Source organism: Hyaena hyaena, unplaced genomic scaffold (assembly GCF_003009895.1).
Source record: "Hyaena hyaena isolate Hyena2069 unplaced genomic scaffold, ASM300989v1 scaffold_273, whole genome shotgun sequence".
NCBI lineage: Eukaryota > Metazoa > Chordata > Mammalia > Carnivora > Hyaenidae > Hyaena > Hyaena hyaena.
The window spans coordinates 660,633-676,316 of NW_024080904.1; the positions used below are offsets into that span (position 1 = coordinate 660,633).

Below are 15,684 nucleotides of genomic sequence, written 5' to 3' on the forward strand. Positions count from 1 at the left end.
GAGAATCTTGCCAGAAAGCAAGACAGGCAGATGAGAAAGTTATAATGCCACCATGTTCCATCTGTATTGTCAGTTGTCTTTTCCTTAGCAAATATAGATGCTCCCCAATGTCATAAAAGACAGAGCCTCTCACAGAGCCCAGTGCCCAAAACAGCCGTCTGGGTATGAGCTATGCCCCCAGATGCATCTGTCTAAGCTAATAACCTCACCTAGGAAAACAGGAGCTCCTTAGAAATTGGCATTAGGATGTTCAGAAGCCTTCTTTGTCCAGTCTGGTGAAACCCCTTCAAAGAAGTATGAATCTTTTGCATGTACCATTCCCTGGACTCAGACAGCAGGTAGCTCAAACCAAAGAAATGTCCTTGCCTCCAGAGACATAGATGGAGGGAAGGCTGAGCTTGAAGATTTCAAAGTTGGGACTCTCTTTGGGAATGTCTCAGAACAAAGGCAGTGAGGCCATTTAGACAATTTCCTTTACCTCTTTCCTGTTTCCTCTCTTTGCCTTTTATGTTGCCTCTCTCCTTCCTTCTTGAGCTTCTCTGCTGTTTTTTTTTTTTCTCTTTTATCTTCCACCTTCTTCTCTATGCCCTTTTGACTTCACTTTCACCATTCTCTGGAACTTTCTACCTGTCTCAATTTTGCAATTTTATAGAAATGAGGCTACTAACAACTCCATCGAGGGTATTGATAAAAATGGAACATTGGGCCAGGAGTTAGAAGACTTGACTTTGCCACTTGCTGGCTTGGAGTGAGTTATATGCCTTGTTTGGGGTCGGGGGGCTCAGTTTTCCTAAATTGAGATATTGTACCAAGTGATCTCCATATCACAGTACTATTATTTTATCTCCTCAAATGTGATTTGACTCACGGGCTCCCATCTTCCTTCACTGCCACTGTTCTGTTCAGGCCACCATGGTGTCTGGCTGGCTACCACACCGCTGCACTGGCCTCTCTCTCTACTTCTGCGTGTGTTTGCCAACCTCTATTAGGAATTGTTGTCAAAGGGACTTATTTTGAACATACCAGTTTTCTGTTTTAAGCCTTTCAGTGAATAACTTCTGCCATTAGGATGCAATCCAAGTTCCTAGATGTGATTGACAGTGACCTTACCACTCTGGCCTCCTCTTCTCTTTGCACGCTCCCTTGGAGCCACATTGAACTGTCAGTTGCTCAAGCACCATGCTTTTTCTGGCTTTGGATCCTTGCACATGCCTCTCCTCCTACGCAGGCAGTCTTTCTTATCCTACATCACGTTGGTAACCCTACCCTGATTCTACCCTCTTTGCTAGCCTATTCATCCTTAAGGCATCTGTGGATATAGTGTCTCCTCCAGAAAGCCTGCCTTGACTCCCAGGATGGGTGAGAGGACCCTTCTTGGTGCTCCTCTAGTGTTCTGTACTGTCCCATCACAAAAATATTGCATTTTGGGGAATGCCTATATATGTGTCCTCCCAAGCCATGAATTCCCTGAATCGTGAATTGTATCTGGCTTTCCACCATCATATCTCAAGGGCTTGGGGCAATGCCTGCAACATGGTATGTGTCGAATGCATAAGTGAGGAGGCCAACAGATACATCTGTTCTGGCACTTGTGACTTCTCCATCATTACGGGTCAGGGAGGGAGCTCCCGGGACTTAGGGTGGCCAGACCCAGGGGTCAGGGGTGGGGCGAGCCCTAACCTCAGCCCCATTGCCCACCCTGTAGCAGCAGCTGAGGCGACGCAGGAGACAGTGGAGTCCCTGATGCAGAAGTTCAAGGAGAGTTTCCGCGCTAACACGCCCATCGAGATCGGTCAGCTGCAGCCAGCCCCACGCAGGGCCTCGGCAGGGAGGCGGAAGCGGAGGAGCAAGTCTCGAGGTAGGCCCTCCCAGCAGCACTCACCAGGGTGTCAGTGGGCTGTCCCTGGGTTCTGAAGGTCCCAGGAAGAGCGTTGCCCCCTCCCCTTGCTTCCCTGGACTCGTAGAATCATGCCACTGTCTCCCTGATCCATTAGTTCAGCTAAGGCTTGAAGACAGCAGACCCATAACCCTAGGTGTGGAGCCCCAGCTGCCTCATTGGAGATAGGAATGGGCCAGCCATCTCTTATACAGGCTGAGAAGATCGCAACAGTCTATGGAAAGTGCTCAACGTGAGACCTGACCTGCACAGTAGCTGTTCTTTCAATTTCAGCTGGAGTTGCTTTGTAGGGTACAAGGAAGGCAGACGTTCTCATGGAAGGCAGTCCTCAAGCTAGGATCCCAGAATGGGTTTGGGAGTTGCTCTTCAAAAAGCTTGAATAGTATCATGGTCAAGCATAGGAGAGCTGTAAATCATACAGAATCAGAGTGAAATTTTGGTTCTGTTGTTAACTAACTATGTCACCCTGGGCAGGTGGCTCTGCTTCTCCAAGCCCTTCCTATCACAGGGTTGTGATGCTGTCTTAGCCTAGCACCCAGCCCAGCATGCTAGAAAAAGTAAATCTTACCTTCCTTATCCTGCTCCTTCTTTTCCCATTTTCTCCACCTTCTCCTCCTACACTTCCTTCTCCTCCTCCTCCTCCTCCTCTTCATCATCATCATTACATTTTTCTTTCTCTGGTTATCTCTGTGACTTTGTAAATGGGATGAACCCCCTTATCATTGCCTGCCGTCCAAACCCCTTCCCTTCTCTTTATGTCCACTCCATAGCCTCCAGCTCCCCCCTGCTCTCCCCACCTCTAGTTCCTGTGAACGTGGTTCTGATGATGTCCCTCTTCTTCTCCCAGAGCTTTATTGGCTGTCCAGTGCCATGAGGAGTGCACAGGCTTGGGAAGATGACATTCAGAGCCACGGCAGAGCTCTTGTCTCTCTGATGTCTCACCTAAATCTGTGTGTTTCACTTCCATGTTCCTTTCCATGGCATTCTCTTTGCCTGAAATGACCTAACTGGACCCAAAAGCAATTGTTGTCATTTATTGATAATTATTGCAGGCAGCAGGCTAAATACTAAATGCCTCTTATTTGATTTTCATCAACAATGTGAAGGAGGTACATGATGCTCCCATTTTACAGATGGCATCAAAAGGCACAGGAAGCTACAGTAACTTGCCCAAAGGGACACCCTAGTAAAGGAGGAGCCAGGAAGAAATAATCTAGCTGGGCTGCAAACTTTTTAACTAAACCACTGTGTTCTGTTCTATTCTATTCTATTCTATTCTATTCTATTCTATTCTATTCAATTCTATTCCAAGAAACAGAAAGAGAGAGAATTGGGGAGAAAAGCAGGGAGAGAGAGAAAAACTTAAGCAGTTTCCACGTTCAGTGTAGAGCTTGATCCTCTGACCCTGGGATCATGACCTGAGCCAAAAATCAAGAGTCAGACACTTAACCAATTGAGCCACTCAGGAGCTCCTAAACCACTGTGTTCTGAGCTAGTGAGGTTCTACGTGTTTTCCCAAACTTAAGTTGCATGGCACATTTCCATGAAGATACCACTAGCTGACAGTCAAAATTCAGTCTGAATTCTCACATGTGTGAGTTCTCCCATATCTTTACGTATGTGTTAAGCACTGATTTCATTTTTGTGTAATATAATTTGCTCCCCTGGTTCTCTTCTTAGCTAGACAAGAGAATTTTTTGACAGTGGGAATTTGTCTCATTGTTCGAATCATCTTTGCATTTCTGGGTCTAATAAATCAGTGCCTGCATACATGGTAGACGTTGCTTTTTGTTGAGAGAATGTCTAGGTCTTTATTCTGTGAAATCCTGAATCCTGTGAAAAACTAAGATCTGCACATTAAGGTCATAAATTGAGACAGAAGTTGATAACGGCATTCCTTTTTGGAATTCACATAGTAAATCCTGGGTTGAACCGACGCATAGGATAAGTAAGTTTCTTTGAGGTCAGCGGTGTCCGGTGCTAATCCCAACCCAGTAAACTTCAACTTGCATGTCTTTCAAAGAGTCAGTGGATGTCTCTGAGTCTCAGTCTGCTCTTCTGCACAATGGGATGTCAGTCCCTGAACCAGAGATCACTGTGCAGATCTGATGAAGTGGTGAATGTAGACACAGTGGAACGCTCAGCTAATGTGTGTCAAGAGCTGAATAGAATTCTGTCTTGTATTTGTTCTTTCTTAACATTTGTCCAGAGTCCCTTGTAGTGACATTGAGCTTTACTTATCCATCATTTTTCTTCCACCACTCACCAAGATTTCCCCTCTGAACATGTGTTTTACCACTGAATACTCCCTACCCCCAAATCCCTCTTATGCACAATAACTGTCTTAATGAGGCCTCTATTTTTGGGCATTTGTGCTGTTTCTGATAATTCTACATTAAACAATGCCATAAACCATGTCACATGGAACTTTTTTTGGGGGGAGTGGGGTCATCAAATTTAGCCTTCATTTCAGAATCTGTCTCCCCCTCTTAGGGTAGAATTTCAGAATCTGATTGTTAATGAAAACCCATTGTTTGACTTAGACGATGAGTGGATATCAAGTTCTTTTGATTTGCAAGTCAAATTGGACCTAAGAGAATGAATGCATTATTTTTTTCCCTAAATGTATCTCAGATCTATGACCACTGCCATCTTTTACCTCTTGCTCACAACTGTGCCTTCCTTGAGATTCAGTCTCCCCAAAGTAGCCAGACTAATCTTTTTAGAAATATAAACCAGATAAAGTCACTTTCTTGACTCTTGATTTCATCATTCCAGGGTCGTGGGATCAAGTCTTGTATTGGGCTCCACGCATTGTATGGAGCCTGCTTAAGACTCTCATACTCTCTCTCCTCCTGCCCCTCTCCCCTGCACATGCTCTCTCTCTTAAAAAAAATCATTCAGTGGTTTCCTGTTGTCCTTAGAATACAATCCAAACTATTTGCCAAACTCCTGTTCCACCTGGGGTTGGCTTCTGCTCTCTACTTGCCTGGCATTTCTTCATGGCCGGCCACACTGACCTACTTTGTATTGCAGAAACATAACAAATGCTTTCCCACTTTGGAATCAGAGAACTTGCAGCCTCTTCCCCTTGCTCTGTTTCTTTCTACCCCCAGCTGTTCTCTTGGCTGTTTTCCTGCCTTTCAGCTCTCAGCTCACATGCGAGCTACTCAGAACTGTCTTCCAACACCACCCAGTCTCATGCTTTCTGTCCCAAGACCTGCTACATCACCCTTTTTTATTTCTTCCATAATATCGTGCTCTAAAATTACTTTTGTTTGCTTATCTATGATCTTCCCCTCAAAACAATGTGTTTCATATTCATAAACCTAATACAGAGAAAGTGTTTAATAAATATTTGTTGAATTAGTGAGTGCATTCACCTTAAAGATCATTCGAAAGTGGCTTACTTTCTTAACTTTCAAGTCGGTGATGTAAGAGGGATCCAGAGTAAACCAAAGCCTCTTGCTACAGACCTCCAGAGAATCTTGTTTCCCCTAGAGATAGACTCACTGATGGATGGCACATTAACTGTGCTCAAGTGGATGCTGTTAAGGCAATTTTCAAAATGGCTTAATAACATTGTGCTTGGGATTTTACTGCCACCATTGGATAAAGTTTTTTCATGAGACAGAATAAGGCTAGTATAAGCCAGCCCTGTACTTCCCAGCTCTCGTGCTTACCACCACAGGTCCTCATGATTTTCTTGGACAGAAGAACTCCATGGTCAATACAAGTTTTAGAAATTCTGCCTCTTGGAAGTTCCCAAATGCATCTTCGACTGGTAAAGACCCCGGGATGTCCTGTAGCACAGAAAGCTGAGCTCCTTTGTTTAGGTCAATAGCTGCTCAACTGTCTTGACCACAGACTGTGACCCCCCCCCAACCCCCGGAACATTTATTCACATCATGAGGAACAGAAAAATGCAGTTTTGTAATTGTTCTTTTAGCCTGCACTGACCATCAAAAGCCCCCAGACATAGTATGAGGGTCTGATCCTCAGTCTTTCACTGTCTGCCTCTTCCCCCTGGCCCTGAGGTGGCGCCGGGCTCACTGGCCCAGAGTGGGAGCACCTGGCCTCACTCTACTTCAGTGGGCTTCGTGCCCAGCCCGTGGGGCCTAGCAGTTCACAGCAGATGGATTGGGCAGCAGAGAACCGGTGTCGTGGACTTGACCACAAGGTTAAAAGTGGCTCTGATGTGTTTCTGTGGCTCTGGCTTCTTCCCGAGAGGTCTCGTGGATGTCCAAGTGCATCATCCTTAGGCAGATGGAGGAAGGCGGTGGGGGACTTGACTGCTGCCCTCCTGTCTCCGACAGGGTTTTATAAGGCAGCTCTTGGCCAGGTACTCCCCAGCATCCACAGGAAGTGAGACGCGAATGTGGGGATGAAGATAAAGCCAGGAAATACTGCTTTTGATGTCAAGAAGAGCTTCCATGGTTCATGAAGCTTAGATAGTGGTTTAAAGGTGAGATTTTTGTAGTTGATATTGCATTAACCACCGTTGGCTGACTGAATGATCTTAAGCAAGTGAAGAAGCTATTTTAGTCTCAGTTTTCCCATCTGTAAAATAGTGTTAGTAATACCAACATCATATATGGATTTTGCCTGATCATATATGGATTTTGCCTGGCATTTGGACGACTCTCATGAGAAAAGCTGATGTTATCAGTGTCCTCTGGGTTGTGCCCATGTGACTTGCAGAGACTCCCAGATCCACCCCATGCTCACTGGGCCACTGGCTCTGACCAAGCTGAGGTTTCATTATTGCTTGTCTAGAGTCCTGAATCAGCCCCTTCATCCACAAATCCATCTTCCACCCTGGTGGCTGGAGCCATCTTTTTAAAAAAAATTTTTTTTAATGTTTTTATTTTTTTTTTAAATTTTTGAGGGAGAGACAGAGTGAGTGAGTTCAGGGGAGGGGCAGACAGAAAGACACAGAATCTGAAGGAGGCTCCAGGCTCTGGGCTGTCAACACAGAGCTGACATGGGGCTTGAACCCACGAACTGTGAGATCGTGATCTGAGCCAAAACCAAGAATCAGATGCTTAACCAACTGAGCCCCTGTTATTATTTCATCACTGTTGTTTTATTATTATTAGTTATGTCACTGCTCTTACCCATTAGGGAAGGGTACATTTATTGTTTTATTTATTTTTTAAATATCTTTTAAAATTTTGTTTATTCTGAGAGAGAGTGTGTGAGTTGGGAAGGGACAAAGAAAGAGGGAGAGAGAGCATCCCAAGCAGGCTCCGCACTGTCAGCACAGAGCCTGATGCGAGCCTTGAACTCATGAAACCACGAAATCATGACCTGAACCAAAACCAAGAGTTGAATGCTAAACCAGCTGAGTCCTCCAGGTGCCCCATTTACTCAGTTTTAGAAGCAAAAATGTATAGGATGGAGGGGACATGTTTAATAGGGTGAAAAGTTGCCGTAGCTCACCACACAAGTCATCTCCATAGCCTGACTCCAGCCTGCCCTACAGCTCCCTCCCTCCAAGTCCCCAGCCTCTGCATTCCATAGCCTCCCGCACACCGGCCATCTTTCCCTTTACCCAGCCTGCCTTGCTTTCCAAGTTTGTGTATGAATCATGGCCTGCCTAAAAGACCCTGCTTCCCCCCCCCATCTCTGCCCCAAATAGCAAATCACTAGCTGTTTTTCAAAATTCAGTTTCAGAGTCTTCTCTGTGAAAAGCACACACCAAGCCCACCCTCAACCCTTACTTCAGCTGAATGAGCCACTCCTTTTGTCTGGGCACATGCAGCCTGGTTCTGCTTTCTGCCTCAGCCCTTATCACAGTCCATTGTAAATACGTGTGGACGCATCTGTCTCCCTCCCCAGCTCTGACAGCCCCATGATGAGAAGGGCAGTGATTTATGTCTCTCTGTAGCTACAATGCAGAGCAGAACTGGCATAGAATAGCAATCGGCTGAATGGTGGATGTGTGGATGGATGGATGGATGGATAGATACACGGATAAAGGGAGACTGCCGGGAGCATCATGGAATACAAATGTTTAATGAGATGTGTGCAATAGTATCTCCTGAGCACTTAGTATGTTTTAAGTTCTGTGCTCATCACATATTATCTCATTTAAAAGCTTCTTCAGACCCCACAAGGTAAGGACTGTAATTATCCACATTCTACCAAATGTGGATAGTTGGAAGTTCCAACTTAGACAGGTTGAGAAATGACAGAGAGGTGGAGAAAAAAACAACAACAGTTTTATCTTCCCCAGATAGCTGGTGTCTGTCCAGTCTTCCTCTCAGCCCTGTTAATTATCTCATGGTTTTTAGTGGGACTTCATTTTGATTATACAGCTTCAAAACTTCCTTTGGCCAAATGGGCAGTGACTTCTATCTAAAACTCCTTGGTAGAAAGGGTAGGCTGATAAAGGGGAAGAGGTTTGGAGAACAAAGATGTGAATCAGAGAAATAAAGACTGAACCTGGGACTTGCCTTTTCCATATTCAAGCATAGCAACAACCCAGGAAGGCAGATAATTTAAAGCCATTAATGTTTCTGAATATTTTCCCCCAACTAAGTGAATAATTTATAGCCACTTACCAATAAACAGGAAAAAATGCATTTATTTGTGTAAGCCTACATTCTGAAGACAGTGTCCTGCAGTAAAAGAACCTATCAGGGCTTATCTGTCAGGGAGGGTAAAGGAGCCAGAAGCTCTGATAGCCTCTTCTCTATCTTCCTTGTAATATTTGTCATTTATTGCCTTTTATTAGAGTAAATTATAGCCACCTCTCTTCTCCCTTAATTAAACTCATGAAGTGCAGTGGTTATGTCCAGGTCATGCCTGGGCTTCCATTGACTAGCCTAGTGCCTAAAAAATAGCAGGTGCTCAGTTAATGCTTGATGGATTAATGGACAATTAATCAAATGGGCTGCGTGATCTTGGACAAGACCTCCAACCCTTCCGGCCTCAGTGTCCCCATCTAAGAGGCTGTGTGTCTTTGTGGAAATGAGCTCAGGTTTTGAAGTCAGATGGATGTGAATTCATATCCCAATTCTTCCTCTGACTGGCTTAACTTCAGGAAATGACGTTTTATGCTAAATTGGCATTACTTAATCTACAAATTGTATTAGTGGCCACCTCCATGGGGGCCGGGGGATTAGAGTTAATGCATGTAAAGTGCTCAGAAGGCTGCACTGAACATAGTAAGTACCCAATCAATCTTTGTTGTTAATTTGGAAAGCAAAGGTGATGGGCTAGATAATTTCCACAGGTCTCCTCTGACTTAAATGGTCTTTGATGATAGATCTGATTCGGAAGTATTGTTGTCTACTGAAAAGTCCAGTATTTGGAGTTGGAAAACCCTGCCTGGAACCGTTAGCTCTTAAGGGCAGTTAGAAGCTGCTCACTCTCGTTGGGATTCCATCCCCAGCACCGGAGATGTGGTGATCCCCACCAAGCTGGTTGCCCAGGGCCATTGTGGGATGTACCAGGTGTTTGTGGAGATGCTCCTTTAAGCACTGCATGGATAAGCTGCATCCTGAGAGTGGAGCCTTGGTACCTTCAAAGACAGGCAATGCCATACATATTTGGTGGGGCAGCCTTTTCCCTGGGTCTCTGGCTTTCCTTCTCTTGACCTCAGGCCCTTCCCCAGAGGGCCAGTGCCACCACGAGCCCAGTGATCCCCAGGCCATGTTGGGCTGAGGTGCGGGAGGGCTGATCTGTAGTCAGAGTACACAGCTGCCTCCATAAATCTCTGCTGTGTCTTTCAGAGAAGTTTACGTTGCCAAAAGTGTATGTCTCCTCCAGGCGGTTTTCCTTGTCTGTCTAAAATATGGCACAGGGCTCTCAGTCAATTCCGCCTGGCTGGCAAGTGGAGAGGCAATCACAAGTGGCCTTCGCACAGGCGGTGAGCCAGGTGCTGGTCGGCCTGAGGTCACAACTCTAGGATATTTCTTTGATCAGAATGGCACAAATACCATGTCAGAACTGTGGCATAATAAGACACTCCAGAACCCTGTGACCTAGGATAGTCACCATTTATTTGGCTTTTAATCCAAGTTGAGCATTTGCACTAGGCTCAGCTGGGCAGTTCTTCTGTTCTGGGAGGGGTAGGCTAAGCTGACCTCATTCATGTACCTACAGTCAGCCAGCTATCCACAGCTGGTTTGAATGGGGAAGGGTTCCAAAAACAGCACAAATAAGGAGATGCAAGGTTTTCTTTTGAGGCCCGAGCCTGGAAAGCACATATCATCCTTTCTGTTTTATGCTGTTGCTCAAAGCAGGTCATGAGATCACCTTAGATTAAAGGGGTAGGGAAATAAGAGTTCACCTCTTGAAGGACGAATGGACAAAATGTTGGGCTGATTTTTGCATCCTACAGGCATGGAGATTTTATTCAGTCTCTATCTTATGTTAAAGCCTGGACCGATCTGCACAATTCCATGAGGGAAGCCTCATTATTCCTAACTTGCTGATGAGAAAACTGAGGCTCAGCACTACAAAGGAATTTTTATTATGCAGTACATCTGATTTGAGAAGGACCGGGTCCCACATTTGAATCCATTTGTAGCCAATCAAAGGACCATATGTATTGTTTACTCCTCTGCTAACCAGCTTTTTAGTTTAACAGTACCAAAGAGGTTTGGATCTCAAGTCGTTGTCTGATCCAGCCTGGCTTAAGATATATGGAAGATGGTCGATTTTGGAGCCTTGGTCCATCCTTGCAGGGGTCTATGGTCCAAAGCAGGATCAGCACATTGTTTCAGTAAGAGGCTAGATAGGAAATATGTTAGGCTTTACTGACCAAGAGGCAAACTTGAGGATATTATATAGGCACTCACACATGAGAGAAAATTCTCCACACATTTGACAAAATTCATAGCATAATAATAATAGTAAGTACCATTTTTGTAATAGCATTCTACTAATCAAAAGAATGGAATGCATCCGTGGATACTGAAATGGTGAATTTTGTATGATTTCCACAGCTAAACACATTCTTCTTCTTTTGATTTGTTTTAACCACTTAAAGGTGTCAACACCACTGTTAGCTCCTGGGCCACACAGAAACAGGCAGTGGATTGGATCTGACCTGCAATCCAGGTGTAAGAGAGCATCTCAGATGTGGACGCAGAGAATCCTAGATTGAACCCCCCATGACCATCTAATTGGTGGGTGACTGTGGGGGAATCCAGATGCCTCAGAGGCATCGTCACCCCAGGTTTGCAGGTACTCAGTGGGGTGATTTCCATTAAAGAATTCTTGTGCTCTTAGTCCACCAGAGATGGAAATGAATTTCAAGGTCATATGATCCATCCTGCTCATAGATGTGAAAAATGATGGATAGGGAGACATCATCTGTACCACAGAGAAGAATTAGCACACCCAGGACATGAATTCCAAGTCCCCTGACTTCCAAAAATGGTCCTGTTTTCATGCCATTTCAACATGTGAAACCACGGAGGCCATATGACTGCACCAGGACTGACTGTTGGGGGATTTGTAGAAAACACACAGAAGCTGGCAGCTTGTGCCTTTTTCTAATTCAGCTGTGATCAAATGGGTAAATCACTTCAAAGAGTATAAAGAGAAGGCTTTGCATTTTCCCACGTTTCAGATAGATGTGGTTATACATCCTGAGGATATACTGGGTAGATAGAGCTCACAGGCCATTAGCAGGAGCTGTCCAGCTGTGCTCCAGAGGGCCTGTTGGGGAGCAGGTGGGAGAATGTGGCCGAGTAGGTAAGAAAGACTCTTCCTCAAGCTCCTGTTTCATACGTATACACTGGACTTCAATGTTTTGTGGAAAAATCCCCAATTCTAGAAAGAATATTTACTTTTAAGAACAAACATGGTTTTGTTCATAACAAAGCTCCCATTCCTAAATGAAAAGACAGCTGGCACCGAGTGTGGTACAGCACAGCACACGGAGCTGACCCTGGACCTTCTTCCTGCTCCATACACACATGAGTGCACGTACACATGGAATTATTGAATAAAACATAACTTTTTTAAAAATGGAAGGTTTATGAAAGATCAAGAAAGGGAACTCCTTGCGTGCAAAGAATGAGAAGGAAACACAGAGCTCCAGCTTTAAATTTAGAAGCTGATGCCATGGATGACGCTGGTGTGGGCGGTAGGGTGTGGTGTGTTAAAGGTAATGAGAAAGCAAGAGCAAAAGGAGACTGGTTTGCCTCTCTCTTTTTTCCTTCATGATCAATTTTTTTGTTTCCTAAATTCCACAAAGGAGTGAAATCATATGGTATTTGTCTTTCTGTGACTAACTTATTTCACTTAGCTTAACACTCTAGCTCCATCCATGCTATTACATATAGCAAGGTTTCATTCTTTTTTATGGCTGAATAATATTCTATTGTGTATATATACACCACACCTTCTTTATCCCTTCATCAATCATTAGACACTTGGGCTGTTTCCATAATTTGGCTCTTACAGATTACGCTACTATAAACGTCAGGTTACATGTATCCTTTAGAATTGGTATTTTTGTATTCTTTGTGTATATACTCAGCAGTGCACAGGCAGGATCATAGGGTAGTTCTATTTTTAACTTTTTGAGGAACGTCTCTACTGTTTTCCAAAGTGGCTGGACCAATTTGCATTCCCACCAACAGTGCACGCGGGTTCCCCTATCCCTACATCCTTGCCAACATCTGCTGTCTCCTGTGTTGTTACTTTTAGTCATTCTGACAGGTGTGAGGTGATGTCTCATTGTACTTTCCATTTGTATTTCCCTGATGATGAATGATGTTGAGCATGAAGTAGACCCTTAACTACAGAGAACTGATGGTTACCAGATGGGAGATGGGGATGGTGGATAGGTGAAATAGGGGATGGGGATTAAGGAGTGCACTTGTGATGAGCACTGGGTGTTGTATGAAGTATTGAATCAGTAAAATCTACACCTGAAACTAATATTACACTGTATGGTAATGGGAATTTAAATGAAAATTTTAAGAGGTGCCTGGGTGACTCAGTCGGTTAAGCGTCCAACTCTTGGTTTTGGCTCAGGTCATGATCTTGCAGTTTGTGAGTTCAAGCCCCACATCAGGCTCTGTGGTGACAGTGCAGAACCTGCTTGGGATTCTCTCTTTCCCTCCCTCCTTCTCTGCCTCTCTCCTGCTCACTCTCTCTGTCTCTCTCAAAATAAATAAATAACCTTAAAAAATTCTTTAAAAACAAACAAAAATTTCAAAAGAAAGAGAGACTGAAACATAACATGATAGAAAAAAGCCTCAAAGCATGAGTAATTACAATAAATATACTTTGCAGGGGCGCCTGGGTGGCTTAGTCGGTTAAGCGTCCGGCTTTCGCTTAGGTCATGATCTCGTGGTTTGTGGGTTCGCGCCCCGCGTCGAGCTCTGTGCTGACTGCCAGGTCAGAGCCTGGAGCCTGTTTCAGTCTGTGACTCCCTCTCTCTCTGACCCTCCCCTGCTCATGCTGTCTCTCTCTCTCTCTCTCCTAGAAATAAATAAATAAAATTAAAAAAAAATAAATATACTTTGCAAAATAAAATTCAGAAATAGATTATATGAAGTAAAATCCAATTATATGCCATTTACCGGAGATCTTCCTAAAACGTAAAGACACAGAAAGTTTGACAGTGAAGGAAAGAAAAATATATACTAGGCAAATACTAATCAAATGGAGACGTGGGGAGAAGTAGAAATATACAGCAAAATAAACTTTACAACAAGAAACAAAAAATTCTTAGGAATAAAGAGGGCCATTAATCATAGAAGAAACAGTTCACCAGGAGACAAATGAAATCTGTACTTACGTACAGAAACAACACGGCCTCAAAAACGTATAAAGAAAAAAATGAGGGACTTGCAATGACAGGTTGACTAATCACATAATCAAAGGGGAATATCTTTACAGAAATTTTCTTATTAGATCAAGTAGGCAAAACCATAATAGAGAAAAATTAAACTATACTATTAAAAATATAATCAAATGGATGTATATAAAATTCTGCCCCCAAGAATTAGAGTTTAAAGATTTTTCAACAGACGTAAGAAATTCTTTTTATGGGTCTTGACATTTTATGACCTCAGCTTTCTGGCTTCGGCCCAATTTCCTGAAATTTTATTTTACTTTCAATGATGACTCTTGGCAGTGTATGACTAAATGTGGTTTAATTTTTATCCCTCTGAAAGATATTTCTTTCAGTCAGAGGTGGGAATAGGGAGAAGCAATCTGTGTAATGTACACTGATTTTATTTTGTTTTTGGTTTTGTTTTTTTGGAGAGGGGTTAGATGAGGTTGTAGTTGAACATTTCCAGAAAAGTGGCCTCTGTCAAGACAAATTATTTTGTTTCAATCCATCTTCTTCATCTTTCTTTGTCAGGCCATAGAAAGGGTCCATTTTTTTCCAGGATATCTGCTGGAGATAGAAAGGCCCTATGAACAGTCTAGTTGAAATGATAAGGTTCCAGGGATAAGGTGCCGGGCTCCTTCTGTATCTGTGTCAGCCTGATTCCCTTAGCAAAGATGCAGGCTGAGAATGGTCAGTGTGATCCTCTTCACCAGAGAGACGTGACATTTGTAGCAGCCTGCATAGATGCCAAGAAGGGGAAAGGTCTTGAAGAAGTCATGCTTTTAGGCAGGACCTAAAAATAACTAGACAAGATCTTGAGCACTCAGGACTAGGTCATTATCCTGATAATTACAGCATCCCAGAATGGCTAGGATTTCTTTTTTTTTTTTTTTTTTTTTTTACAAATAGTTTATTGTCAGGTTGGTTTCCATATAACACCCAGTGCTCATCCCCACAAGTGCCCCCGTATAGGAGGATTAGGAGGAACTTAATGGAGGACCATGGGGGAGAAGAAGGGGGGAAATGGTGGGGGAAAGGGAGAGGCAAACCATGAGAGACTTTTGAATGATGAGAATAAACTGAGGACTGATGGATGTAGGATTTCTGATAGGCTCTGGCCTCATTGTGACTAAAGTCAACTTCTGTGGCCCCAGTACAGCCAGATGAGTCACATCATCCATCCTTCTGGCATCATCTCCAGCATAGAAGGAGTCTTTTCCTAGCTGTTCTCTAGTGCTGTTGTGGCCTGATTTCCCATTTTCTAATTCCAGCTACTCCTACTATGTCCCCTTCCAGGGCCTCCACCCTGACTTTCATTCATCTTTTCAACTGAGTGGGAACCAAGTGAGACATCATTCTAGGTTCTGAGATGACAGTAGAAAACCAGACACATGAGGTCCTTACCTCTGTGGGGCTCAAGTTAAGGTGGGAGGAAACAGGTAGGCAGTCAACCAACCATTGCAAATTCTTTTATAAGTGTGTTGGAGTAAATGACTTTGGTGTTGACTGGTATTGGTGGCCACAAGCGTGCAGTGAAACGAGGCAGGCTTCCTATTCCTTGCCTTGGCTGGAAATCATCACTACGTATGACTGCCCCAGCTGGGACGCCAGGGCAGGGAGAACAGGTCCTGACCTTGTGGTTTGTTTCCTCCCTTGGGACCTAGATGTGGTAGGACATAGCAGCAATAATTGGCCACCTATTTTGTGCCAGTCACTAGTCTAAATGCCTTCAAATATATTATTGTAACTACCGTTTAATAACACTACTTTGTGAAGGAAATTGACATTCAGAGATATGGAGTAGCCCGAAGTCACCTGTCAGACAGTGGTGGAGGCTGTATGTCCCTTGTATGGAGCTGTTCTGTTCCTACATTGTAGCTGTGCCTGTTTGCAGCACCTGTCTCCAAGACTTGCACTCACCTCACCTTCATGGGGCCTCTGCTTGTGCGCACACGCACATGCATGCACACACACCCCT

General features: G+C 44.0%; 1 protein-coding gene across 2 annotated transcripts in view; it reads left to right on the forward strand.

Annotated features, from left to right (window-relative positions):
• ASTN2 (astrotactin 2) overlaps window positions 1–15,684 on the forward strand; it is an 898,753-nt gene that overhangs the window by 267,350 nt on the left and 615,719 nt on the right. For both annotated transcript variants that reach the window (XM_039245856.1, XM_039245858.1), the window contains exon 4: window positions 1,706–1,858. In XM_039245856.1, coding sequence (XP_039101787.1) covers window positions 1,706–1,858 — 153 coding nt within the window. The remainder of the gene's footprint in view (window positions 1–1,705; window positions 1,859–15,684) is intronic.